At 39.9% G+C, this 12,820-nt stretch overlaps 1 protein-coding gene across 1 annotated transcript; it reads right to left on the reverse strand.

Annotated features, from left to right (window-relative positions):
- Positions 1-1,242: 1,242 nt before the first annotated feature.
- Positions 1,243-3,578, reverse strand: LOC118738077 (homeotic protein empty spiracles-like). The gene has a single exon (XM_036468993.1). It carries the CDS (start codon positions 2,632-2,634, stop codon positions 1,243-1,245), a length of 1,392 nt encoding a protein of 463 aa, XP_036324886.1. The 5' UTR covers positions 2,635-3,578.
- Between the last annotated feature and the right edge of the window lie 9,242 nt (positions 3,579-12,820).

Below are 12,820 nucleotides of genomic sequence, written 5' to 3' on the forward strand. Positions count from 1 at the left end.
TGTAAGTGATTATATTTACATAGTTTAAGAAATTTGTAACATACTTATGTACATGCACTGTAATTCATAACCTCTGGTTGTTGTGCATGTATTTATTATTATTAAATAAATATTATTATTAAATTCCTCGGTTTGTGAAATATTTACGGAAATTTTATGATTTGTTACTAGGGCTCGAAATGTTATGTACTAAAAAAATCTAAAATTTGCGCTATAAACAAGCAAAATGTGCAATTAAAAATATGTTCCTAATATTTTATTGCCGGTATAAAAATAAATAACACATGCATTTTAATCAAACAATGATGAAACCAATTCACTACAAAATAGAGTTCATACCCTGACGGAAACAAGTGATTATTTTTTTAAATCAACTAATTGAAAGACTACTTTAAAACAAATGCAATGAGTAAATGTTTCGAATTTTTATACTCTTTTGCTCAAAAAAACAATTTGTGTCTTGGAAGCATCAAAAAGCATATGTGAAGTCCAGAACGCCAGCGTATTCAAAAGAAACATGCTGACTTTTAAGTTGTGTAAACCAAACTCATTTTAAAGTAGTTGAAATTAAATGCAGAGTCGGACAGTCGACTTGCTGCTTGCACACAATTCAAACTGAACATTTGAAAGCACATTTGCATGTCTGGCTGTAGCTGAGCGTGCAAAGATGTTTGCTACAATTGGTCGTAGCCAAGAATGTCCATGTTCAAATCTCATTTAATTTTAAATTTTTAATTTCGGGTTTTCTTAGTTATGAAAAAGCATCTGTGAAGTCCAGAACGCAAGCGTATTCAAACGAAACATACTGACTTTGAAGTTGTTTAAGCCGAATGCATTATAAAGTAGTTGAGAATACATGCAGGAAAAGGCAATTGACTGCTTCCTAGGACATCGCCATGTTAAATAAATGAGTTCGTTGCAGGTAAAATAGTGAGAATTTCAATTAGTTATCATTGAAAATAAAGTAGTTTATAAATTACTTTCCAACTAATTAAATTTCCTGCAGGGTATTTACAGTCAGTCAATAATGTTTAGGTATAGCCAATTTTTTACAATACGGGCAACTATTTTTTAAATATTTTATTTTTCGCAAATTTTTTATAAAAGAGGGTTAATTTTACAACAACGTTGAAAATGACTGTTAAAATGTCCCTGCAAGCCTATATCAATGGAAGCTCTAATTTAGCAATGCCTGCTCCCATGCGAAGTCCACTTCAACGAATTCAAGTAAAGAAAACTTACTCAATAGTAAAGTATTGTAAACTTACTACCGGGAAATCGATGTGGAAATATCCGTCCATGTCGACTCAGCAGCCACGGGTAGAGCGGGTAACTGTCGCGAATCAGGTGTGGCCCGCCAAAGTGCGGATGATGCGGCCCGGGCGGGAATAATGCCATTGGATGGCCTGGCGGCAAATGCGCTGCGGGATGATGATGTTGTTGTTGCTGCTGCTGCTGCTGATGGTGATGATGCGCTAATGCAGCGGCCATTTGAAATTGCGCTGCCAGGAAGTGTGGATTAGGCGGCGGAGGTGGAGGTGGAACAACACCAGACGCAGATGGCGGCAGCGGTGGCCCACCGTGTGGTTGTGGTGGTGCTGGCGGTACCGATCCGGGTATCGTTGGCGCTAAAGGATGCACAGCAGCAGGGTTAACAGATGCGTTGCCACCCTCTAACGAGTTAGGCGCGCCACCGGGTCCAACTGTACCGCCGCCACCGCCACTGCCTGACTGAAGTAGAGAAAGACTTTGTGGCGCTTGCATTGGTAAAGGGCGTATCAAACCGGCCGGTATGCCAGGCACATGAATGGGTCGCTTGTTAAGCTCACCTATGCTGCCGCTGGCGCTACCTGGCGTTTGAGGCGATTGTGGTGTGGCGCGGCTGTGTGGTGGTGTGGGCGAAAGAGAGGGCGTGCGACTACGATTCACAGTTATATTAGGTTCACGGGAAGTTTGTGTCGTTAGGCGAGTGGGCGAACGTGAACGCGATCGTGTGCGACATCTGCCCACCAGTAGGGGACTGGCGCAATCACGTTCCGGCGATTGATCCAATATCGAGCGACGACGACAATAGATGAGACCCATGGGCGGGCGTGCGAGTGCAGTGTGGTGCAGATCCGCTGTCGAGCGATAATTCACAGTAAAGCTATTCCTTAATTCTAATGGTTGTTGGCAATGATGGGAGTCTTCGCTGAGGCTAAGGCTGACGCGACTGGGCGGACGCTCGTACGGGAGCAGTAAGCGATCGCGATCACGCTCGCCATTTGGACGTTCATCTGGACTGTCGCTGCGTTGCGAGGAGGAGAGTGGTGGTGAGATGACGGTAGGACGTATTGGTCGACAATTCGTTGTTGTTTGCGTGGGATCGCCGTCATCGCGTTTTTTGCTGTTGCTGCCAACTATCGAATCTATGCTGAACGCCAACTTTGGTTTGATGTTTGCAGTCGTTACGGTTGCCGTTGCCACCGTTGTTGTTGCTGTGCCACTGCCTATGGAGCGCGTCGTTGACTCCGCAACGGCGGCCGCCGCCGCTGCAGCTGCTGCTGCCATTGAAGTGGGTGTTAGGCCAACGACAAAGGGATTAATCGGCGCCATTGGCAGCATATTGAACGGTTGACGGCCGCACGTGACCATTTGCGAAATTGCGGTCAACACAATGTACGAATATCACAAACGGAAGAACAATGAGCGCGCGCGAGACAATGGCGAAATCCGGCCGGACGGGAAATTGAAAAAATGCAACTGCCACTTGAAAGCGATTATTTGAACGTTCGATGGACAGCGCCGCTTTCGATGCACACAATTGTTTGCTTAACTAACGTACGGCCGGAATGAGCTTCGCGGTTTGCTGGTTAATTGAAAACTCGGCAAAATGACAAAGTGCTTGAATCACTGACTATAACGGACGGGCACAATAACAACAACACTGTTGATAAGTAGCAACGCTTCAGTGGCCATATAGCGTACGCGCGCACTAACACACACGCACACACACACATAAGCGCTTGATTGCTACCGATTGCCGTTGGAGTGGTGGAGTGCATCCGTTGTGCGCTTCAGATAAGTGATGACATTGACAAACGAGACCGCAATTGTGACTGGGTTAGCTGCAACGGTAGCGCTGGCGGTATTAGTAGCGATGTAGCGTAACGGTTGCGCTTGAATTGACAAGCTGTCAACGCCATAATGCAGCTAAAAGCGTTTAATTGCGCGCACACGCATACACAGACGCACAGCAGCAGCCGCGTTCGAAGCGTATGCAGCCGCAGGGCGGACGCGCGCTTCTACTACGTTTAAGTAAACGCGACCACACCGGTTAGTCTGCACACACGCACAACTCCAAGCGCGCTTGGTGCGCTCAAACGTTTGCAGTAATTAGCGTTAACTTCAATTAAACGCTTATGACGACTCGCTCGCTTCGGCACTAAGTGGCGGCTGCTTAATTTTAACACAGTATTATTTTATACACACAAGCGTTTGTTTTTGCTTTTATCAAAATTGCGACGGCAATTCGCGTAAAACACGCATTCGCAGCGAGTTTTCGACGTTGCGCTTCAATAAAACGTAAACGCCCGCCTTCGTTCGTGTCGCGTCGTACTGTAATGACGCTGCATTGCGAGAGCTTCTCGCACATTAAGCCAACGCCGCCAGCTACCACAACCTTTGCTTACGGAAATAAAGCAAAACATGGCAAGCAAAGCGGCGCTCACTCAGTGGCTACCGGAAAGCGTCAAATAGTTGTCTCACTCTTTTGCTTGGCGCGGTGCGAATGGTGCAAATCGTAGTTCGTGCGCATGCGGCAAAACTTGCATTTCTGCTTTTTGAGTTGACGCGCAGCGGGAGGAAGGTGGCACAACATTGCAGCGCTTTGGTGGAGTGTGACTTTTTCGGAGCGCATAGCGAACTTTTGGTGGTAGTGGTGCCGGTGGTGTTGGTGAATGGCGCAGTGCCCAGTGTAGGTGTTCTCTCAGCCTTTGCTAGCCAAGTCTGTATTTGCTTTGCACTATATACTGTAACATACGCTGATACTTATGTACATACGTATATGTATCTATAGCAGATTATATAGGTAATTGTTTGCTTTAATTCCGCAGCGCTGGTTCGCTGAAATAAATTTTAAATTTACTATATCGAAATTATTTAATTTGTGTTGTTAGGCGCAAAACATACATTCTTTTTATAAAATTTACTTAAGTACATAACCTAAATTGTTTTCAGTGTTTATCTTAACTCCTTCAGACTAGCTCCGGTCAGGGTGGCGTTTATACCAAAGTCCCTAACTCCTCTTATCAATCGCTCTTCGGATGTTCCTAAAATCCTGCCGAGGCTCAGTGTTTTGAATATTTGAAACAGGTTCCACACGAGCGCCGGCCACAAGCTCAACGTACATCCAGGCTAGGTCGGCCGAGACCGGCCGATAGAGGAAAACTCCATATTTATATAGAGACTTTTCTCTAGCTGTCTTTTTTTTATCTAATCCAATCTGCAAACAACAGTCATTTTTCATATTTAAATTATATGCCCTACATAACAGTTATCGAAGACTTTCATTTGTAAATAAATAAATATCAGTCACTGACCTTTATTTTGTATATCATACTTATAAAAGTCATTTGTATAAGTCGTAGTAAACTTTTGTTCCCAACACCTTCTTAACTTAAAGTCGGTGACTGATTTATAAAAATAATAGTCTTCAATAACTGTTATCTAACACATATAATATAAACAACAAAAATAATTGTTATTTTTTTTTTAATTTTGCATAAAAATTGCAAATAAAAATTAATTTTAATATTTGAGTCTCGGTGAAAAAAGAAATCGAGTTTTTCCATGACAGTTTTCATCAATAGCTGTTATGTTCGGTCCCTGAAGTATGTATAAAAAATATATATTTATTGGACCAAAAAGTAGTAGTGGGTAGGCACTGTGGCCAATAGTAATCATCTATTACCACCTCTGCATGAAAGCATTGTCCGGAGGATGCATCAGACGGGGTCGAGCACACTTTTAATTACCATCCAATTATAACTTAAGAAAGTTTTATTATACGGCAGTTGAGAAGTGAATATGCAAAAATTTCATTAATTTAATGGCGGAAATTTTTGCACAAGCAGCAGTACATAGCATGAATTTAGGCGCCCGGTGGTAGCAGTCGCACCTAAATAGAGGTACTTAACTTTCCACTTGGCACCTCACATCATGATTAACACACCGACATCGTAGCCACAGTCGCTGCTGATATAACATTAGACTTAGGGAGACAGGGTGCTAACTGACTCAGAATTTGGATACTGTAGTATTCCTGGAGGCTTCGACTTTATTACTGAAAACACGAATAACTGCGGAGCTAGGCTGGCAGAAAAAAGCTCTTTCTATGTTCCCATCTCCTCTAGGGATGAGTGGATGGCAGGTAACATCTACCAGGATGGATCAAATGTTGAAGGTAGGATCAGTGAAGCGGTCTGTTTTAAACAGTCCAGCGGGTAATTTACAGGAAGAGGTAGCTATCATTAAGGCTGTTCGAGTGTGTGACGTCCATAAGGGATGTAAGAGTTTGCTCCTACAGCCAAGCGATAAACACAGCTAATGATCGCTCAGGTATCAGTTGTGCCTGCTTATTTCGTAGTCAGGCTTACTGATATTGTAGGAAAATTCGTGGCTGATGAGCAGACTCAAGAAAGCATACCTATACAAATCGGTCTCATCGAGAAAAGAGAGAGAGGGAATACATTTAACTATAAATATGTTGACTACTCTGGGCCAGATGGGTCCGCGGAGGTTAATCAGAGATGGTCAGGAGATCGTATATTTTGGGCCGGAAAGGAATAAAAACTTCAAAATCTTATCGGATTGGCTTGAAACTTGTCACTCGTGGCTTTTGGAGGCGCTGTCTGGAGTCAAATTAAAAAAATTCAAAATGGCGGACGATGTTTTGAAATTCGATCGGATTTAATTGAAACTTGTTGCTCAGGTATTGTTGGGGTCGCTGACTAAGGAACTGATATTAAATTTAAAAAATTCAAAATAGCGAATCCAATATGTTTGTCGGACGAAATATTGAAAACCGACTGGAATTCCTTCAACCTTGTTCAACGTATATGTCTGTACATACATATGTAAGAATATGTATACGTAACTTCCTTTAAGCCTTATAAACAGGCCACAATTACCGACAATAAGTCTTTATTAATGCGCCCAAACCAAATGTATACTCAGCTAACTACATATATATAGAGTGGGATGAGAAGCAGTGAGAGAGGCTTCTGCTCACCAATCACCATTACACAACAACTTTAGGTGAGGAGCAGCAACAACAGCAGCCCGACCGATTTGCTTAATAGCTAGACAACAGCAGCAAACCTAAAATTACAATAGCAAAAACAATATGAACCATATTTATGTAGTAAAGTAAAAAAAAAAGAAATTACAAAAAAAAGCAAGGCTTGGAGGCAACTAAGCTAATGCTATGGTGGCGCAGTTTTTCACGCAACAACAACAACTACCAGTCCCGCGTTGGCCATTGAGTGTTGGCAAACAGCATCATTAAAAGTGTTTGTGGTTTTTTCCTCAGCCACCACCCCAGCGCAACTGCTGCGCTCCACACCACCTATTTAAGCTCGGCTCGACTGCTCCACTGCTGAAGCATCAACGAATTGGTGTGTTAAAATGGGCGGCAACAGTTTTCTACCTCCGTTGTATATTTTATTTGCGCCTACTTACTTACATATACATATGTATGTATGTATGTGCCTGCTTGCCTCTGGTGTGTGTGCGAGTGTGCTACACGAAGAGATCACAAATCTTTTGCGCTAAGAGTGGCGCGGCAACTTTAGTTGGTGGCATTACAGACTTCGCGATTGCTCACGATTATTGCAGCAGCAGCAGCAGCAGCAGCATCGGTAGAAGATAATGTATAAATCTGTATGCGCGAGAGTGGCTTCAGGAGGCAGGATGTGATTGCAGTTTGTTTGTTGTTGGTGTGAACGCATGTATGCTGTTGAGTATTCGGTTTTGTTGCAATACGCCGCACACTGTGGCAACCAGCGAGTGGAGTCATGCTTTTATTCTGCGCAATTGCAGCCAATTTAGCTTTGTTGTTGAGCTCTTTTGCTTTTTTGCCTTTACTCAACGGCTTATTATTGTTGGTGTTGCAAATATTGCTGTGGCAGCATGAGTTGTGAAAATAAACACCTCGTTAAGCGTGCAACATACAATGGCCGCGGTGACTAGCAGGCCGGATGAGTGGCTGGCTGCTGGCGGATATGCATAAATACATACATACATATACGAGTGTGTACATACATATGTATGTACATAGTGCTTCATGAACCTACATTTGTATGTATGTATGCACTGTTACTTTTGTGTTTTTTCCCGCTAAAACATTTCGTTGGTGCGGGGGGTGATATGCGAGTAGATATGTATTTGTATGTAAGTACACTTTAAATGAAAAGTGAGCGAGTCTTTTTGGTTTATACTAGGGCGGTCGACCGGTTTCCACCTGTTTTTTAGTTATCTATAGGAGATTTTTTTTTAATCGAGATTTTTCAAATATCGAATAGACCCAAATTTTTTTCGAACAACTCGGTTTTTTTCACTTCATACAAATCTTGACCTCTCAATAAAAGTGTTGAGTTTTTTGAAGTTTAAACGGCTTTTTCCAGTTTAAGGGAAACCCCTAAATGGATAGATCTATACTCATACTCCAGCTCCAAAGAAGTTTTTTATGGCAAAGTACACTCCGTCGTTTGCCGCGAGGCGACCGCTATTTGAAAAGCATTTTTTGATGTTTCTGGGACAACAAATTTAACCATGAACCTCCTGAGTGGCAATAGGCACTTCTAAGTACTCGGCTACGGCGCACAGAGGGTTGAACGGTATGCAAAGTGGCGATTAATTCAGGGAAGCCGTAATTTTAAAATATTATTATTTTTTATTGATGGTTATTCATAAATACATAAAAAAACATAATTTAAAAAAAAAAAATAATAAAAAAAAATTTTTTTTTAATCTTTAATGGGCTTTTTTGTATTTTGGAAAAAAAAGGTCTTATTTCACAATTTTCGCTATAAGTTTGGAAAGAAAAACGATAAATTAGTAAATGCAATTGAAAATTAGAGCTTACTTAACGTGCTTTTAGAATATAATTTTTTTTTCATCATCACATCTAGTTTGCCATTTTTTAATTGGAAGTTTATATGAAAAGTGAATAAGACACTCAAAAAATCTTATCCAGCCATGAAGGACAGATAAACCAAACTGCATGGTATCTATATTTACAACTTTTACAATCATTTCATCAAAAATTAGTAAAATTTTTTACTTAAGTTAAGATGACAACAGTACTCGTATGTTCGCATGTATGTACATGACCAACATTTATCACGTAGGGTAGAGATGGAAGCGTGACTAAATTTATTTTTATAGTGACTAAGCTCTAAGTATTTATGCACTAAGCTTTAATAAAATAAATATTAACTATTTTCGACATAATTTCTCGCTCGTGAGTGAAATTCAAACTTGTGATGTCAGAAAATATGTGAAAAATTTTATTCGTTGTGAATAAACCGGAATTAATTTTTTTTTCGTGAGTGCGCGTGGTTTAAAATTAGTCACGCACCCATCTCTAATAAACTGCACACTCTGTAGCTTCAATAACAACTACTAAACGGAATATAAAGACAAAAGACAATAAAAACAACGCGCTTTTTTGTTTGTTTTTTTTTTCACTTAGATTTTTTGCAACTGGAGTTCTTTTACAAAAATTTTAATAAGTCAAAAAATTGCAAACAACTGCAAAAAGATTTTTTGGGATTTATTAGCTGAAATATCATACTTCAAGAGCATATAAGCGGTTTTTCCCGATTTCACCCGGAAAGTTGTTGAAACTCAATATAAACACCAAAAATACCCCATTTTTGGACCAATTTCATTTATTTTTTTTTTTTTTTTTCCAAAACATTTATCTAAACAAACAAATGTTTATCATATGCTCAAATACCTGAAGTTGACGGCTCCATAATAAAACTTTCACTTTTAGAAGTCTTAATTAAAAAAATAATCACTTGAGGTATACAAATTTTCACTTTTAACCAATGCGCGCAAAAATAATAATAATTACTGAACTTTGAAGACACACTGCAAATGAAGTAAACAACTAAGAACTTTTATTTTGGCAACTAGTGATGTAGAATTTTATCTTCTTTCACCCGGTACCAAATACGGTTGTGAAAGTTAAAGTTCATCTTTTGAATTAATCGCCACTTTTGATGGATTTCAACCCTCTGTGCGGCGGCTCAAATTCGTAAAAAGGCAGAAAAAATGCAATAAAATATTAAAAAAAAAACGTTAAAGTAAGACCAAACGTGAATAACATTGTACAGTGGTATAAAAATATGCACCAGACCACATATGAATTTTAATTGTACGCGACCTCTTCTTTGCCCCTAGCAACCGCTAATATTTCTGGAATATTCATTCCAATTTTTGATCTAATCGTTTTAACCCTATGCAGTTCGACTCATTATAGTGCCTTTATGAGAGCAAGAAAAAAAAAAGCTTTTTTGTTTTGTTTGTGCGCTCTAAATACTTTGGGTGCAACAGAAGCAAGGGGCACTACGACCAATAAGATCTTTTGTATCCCTATGATAGCCCCTAACCCTGACGCCCCAAAGATATTATCAGCCTTCCTAATAAAAGTTAACATTATGTTGGTAAAACAATTCCTGGCATTAAGGGCATCGACTGTACAGCAGTATTAGTCTGGGCAATGGCGGACAATCACTCATAATGTGCTTCGACATCTCCTATTCTTCAAGACAAAGACGGCAATCCGTGTGTGTATGGTGAGCTTAGGTGGATATGACTGGTTAGGTAACCAATAAGCAACATGAAGTTGGCTCTATTCCAGAGTCTGGCCTGTCTAAGGCCGCCTACCTCGCCCAAATGCTTACTGCGTTCTGAGTTTACCCACGCTTCGATTATGAGCCTCGAGAAGAGGAACAACTGAGTCCAAAAAGCAGTTCTGGTTCCACGGTTTACTTAACTGGAAGGACCCAGATTCATTTCGTACTCCAGCATCGTTCACCAAAATCTCTCGGAAGAATTTGTATGCTGTTACAAAACAGAACAAATTACCTTCGATGCGTATCCTGGTGCCCGGCATAGTTGTACTGTGTTCCTCGCTGCCAAGATATTGGAGAGCGTCAAATCACTCCTTGATGAGCCCAGAGACGATCGTTCTATTGGATAGGGCTCTTATAGCCGCCTGGCTGTCTGAAAATATAGCTAGGAAGGCGCCTTTCAAACCCTTTTCAATGTTCATTAAGGTACAAATTGAGGCCTATCAACGAATTATTTTCCAAGTAAACCCACCTTGATGGACAAAAAGCAAATTTACTATATTTCTAACACTTTTTGGGACAAATATAAGAAATTCACTGCAGTCATCTGCTACTAGCAATGGCAACATAAAAAAAAAACTAAACAGTTATTACGTTGCGCTAGAATCGCAGCGAAAAGCATAGTGACCAACTAGCAAGTAAGCAATTTGAAGTAGTTTAGGTAACTTAAACCTATTTCGACCATATTAAAATCACTCAGCGAGGTTGAAGAAATGTAGTATGCTGCCTGATGTAAATATACAGATCAGGTAACGTGAACTCGGTGTCTCTGTGGTGACACCCCAGCGCCGCATTAAAGCTGAAAATCGATCTGAGAAGGTGTTCAACTAAGTAATTCCTGTACTCCGTAGCAGAAACCTTGCAACGCCAGGTCTGCGTTCTACCAACAGATCGTGTGTTCTTTTGGGCCAAAATAGAGTCGCTATAAGTCAATTTGTCGCCTTGCTTCTCTTATGACCTAATTGTTGAAGGTTGTGTACCATTTTTCTGTGTACACTTCGGACCCAAATTAAATCTACTTGTACTTAGAACCATAATGGCCGCCCGATTATCAATGAAAATTCAGACCCACTCAACTTGACGGTGACGTAGTCTACTGCGCTTCAAAAGGCGTCTTTGGGAATATGTAGAAATGTACATTGATCTTCTTGCTACCAAGTACTCAGAGTAAATGTTTGTTCCAACTCTGCGTTTCGTTTTAATTGGTTTGCTCTCGACTCAGAAAGAAACCCGGAAGGGCCTAGGCCTATGCAATTCTTATGTCATGTCTGAGTCTTAAGGCGGACACTAAGGCGGTGTACAATATATGAAGTTAGGGTATTAGTCTGAGTAAATGCAACATTTTTGTAGTTAAATAAATAATTTATAACAACAAGGGAGAAATATTTTTCCTACTCAGATATTAGAAACTGTGCTGTTCAACATTTGTTGTATACATTTTCGCAGAAGCGTAGTAATCTAAAAAAGTTATTGTTTAGTTTAATAATCCTAGAAAAAAAATGTGTCACCCTAATATGGACATTTGTATGTGTATACATAAATAAGCACGAGTACATACAGCTATTTTTTCCCACTTGATCTCTGCAACTTCTCATTAATTTTGTATTCCCTTTTTCTCTCTGAGCCTCTAACATATCTGTTATGATTTTTTTTTTTTACTGCTACATATTCTTCTGAGTTAAAGTTTATTTTGTTGCTGCACTCTGTGGCACCTTTTTAGGTGCGGTAATTGTAATTGGCTTTATGCTTTTCCTCTTCTTCTCCTGTTGCAACTCCTTTATTGTCCGTGTTGCAAATGTGATTATTTGGTGTTCCACGTTGCACATTGTGCCGCATGTACTTGTACATATATACATAAATATGTATACATACTATACACAGCATAGGGAGGTGATTGCCTATTCCACACCTTCTATCTATGGCTTTGCATTTTTCTTTTTAATAATGATAAAATATTCAATTAGCCAAGTGTGAATGCGAAATTTTCTTTGTGCAATGTGCGGTTCAAAAGGTGAAAGGAACGGCAAGAATACACTCTGTGTATATATGTATAAATCTGTGGTTAGATGCAATAATGGCTTAAATTGGGAGAAGTAATATTTGAGTTTGATTTTGCAGAAGTTACTATTTAGCTTGCTTAGAAACCTGATAATTCGAGATATGTTTGTTAAAATGTTTCTATTTTGCAAATTTATAATGAATAGAAGTGCAAGATTTCTAGTAGTTATACGCAAAGAAGAGGCTATTTGGGGCCTCAAATTGACCTTATGTACTTATACGACGGCAATTTTAAAAGTCAGTGACTTTTTGAATTACGCGCAATGGTTTTAAATATAATACTCTTTCCGTCAACCACCATGGATTAGTAGACTTTTTTAAAATTTAGAGCAAACTGCGCCATTTAGTTTGTGTTTGACAGCCATTGAAAGCAGACAACCCCGGCAGTTTTAGCGAAAATGGAAAAAGTTAATGTCGCATTATTTCATGTGTATAGAATCCATTACCGAAGCCAAGGAAAGGCTCGGTAAATATTAAGGAGACTTTGCATCATCAATTTCAATAGCTAAAAAGTGGTTTAGTGGGTTTTGTTGTGGTCGTACCAACGCAAGTGACTCCGAGCGACTATTTTCGGTTTCCAAACCCACAGAAATTACAGCTTCTCATAAAAACACAATCGCCGTTCGGAGTCGGAGTAAAACTGTAGCTCCTTCCCCTTTGTGTTACAACGTCAAGGTGCATGCCATTCTATTATATTAATAAGAGTTTTGGGGTGAATGAAGAGGTCATTGCAAAAACAAACTCTTATTTTGCAGACCTTGAAAAATTCGAAAAACGCTGGGCTAAAATTTAACTTTTTTCTGTATCTTTTTATTGTATTTTCAGATCACATTTGCCGTGAACTTGCCACAAGCCACACC

Source organism: Rhagoletis pomonella, unplaced genomic scaffold (assembly GCF_013731165.1).
Source record: "Rhagoletis pomonella isolate Grant_MI unplaced genomic scaffold, Rhpom_1.0 Rhpom_scaffold_00004, whole genome shotgun sequence".
Lineage (NCBI taxonomy): Eukaryota > Metazoa > Arthropoda > Insecta > Diptera > Tephritidae > Rhagoletis > Rhagoletis pomonella.

Bases quoted from the DNA above. Each gene is read 5' to 3' on its own strand.
- LOC118738077 (XM_036468993.1), bottom strand. From the start codon at position 2,634: ATGGTCACGTGCGGCCGTCAACCGTTCAATATGCTGCCAATGGCGCCG.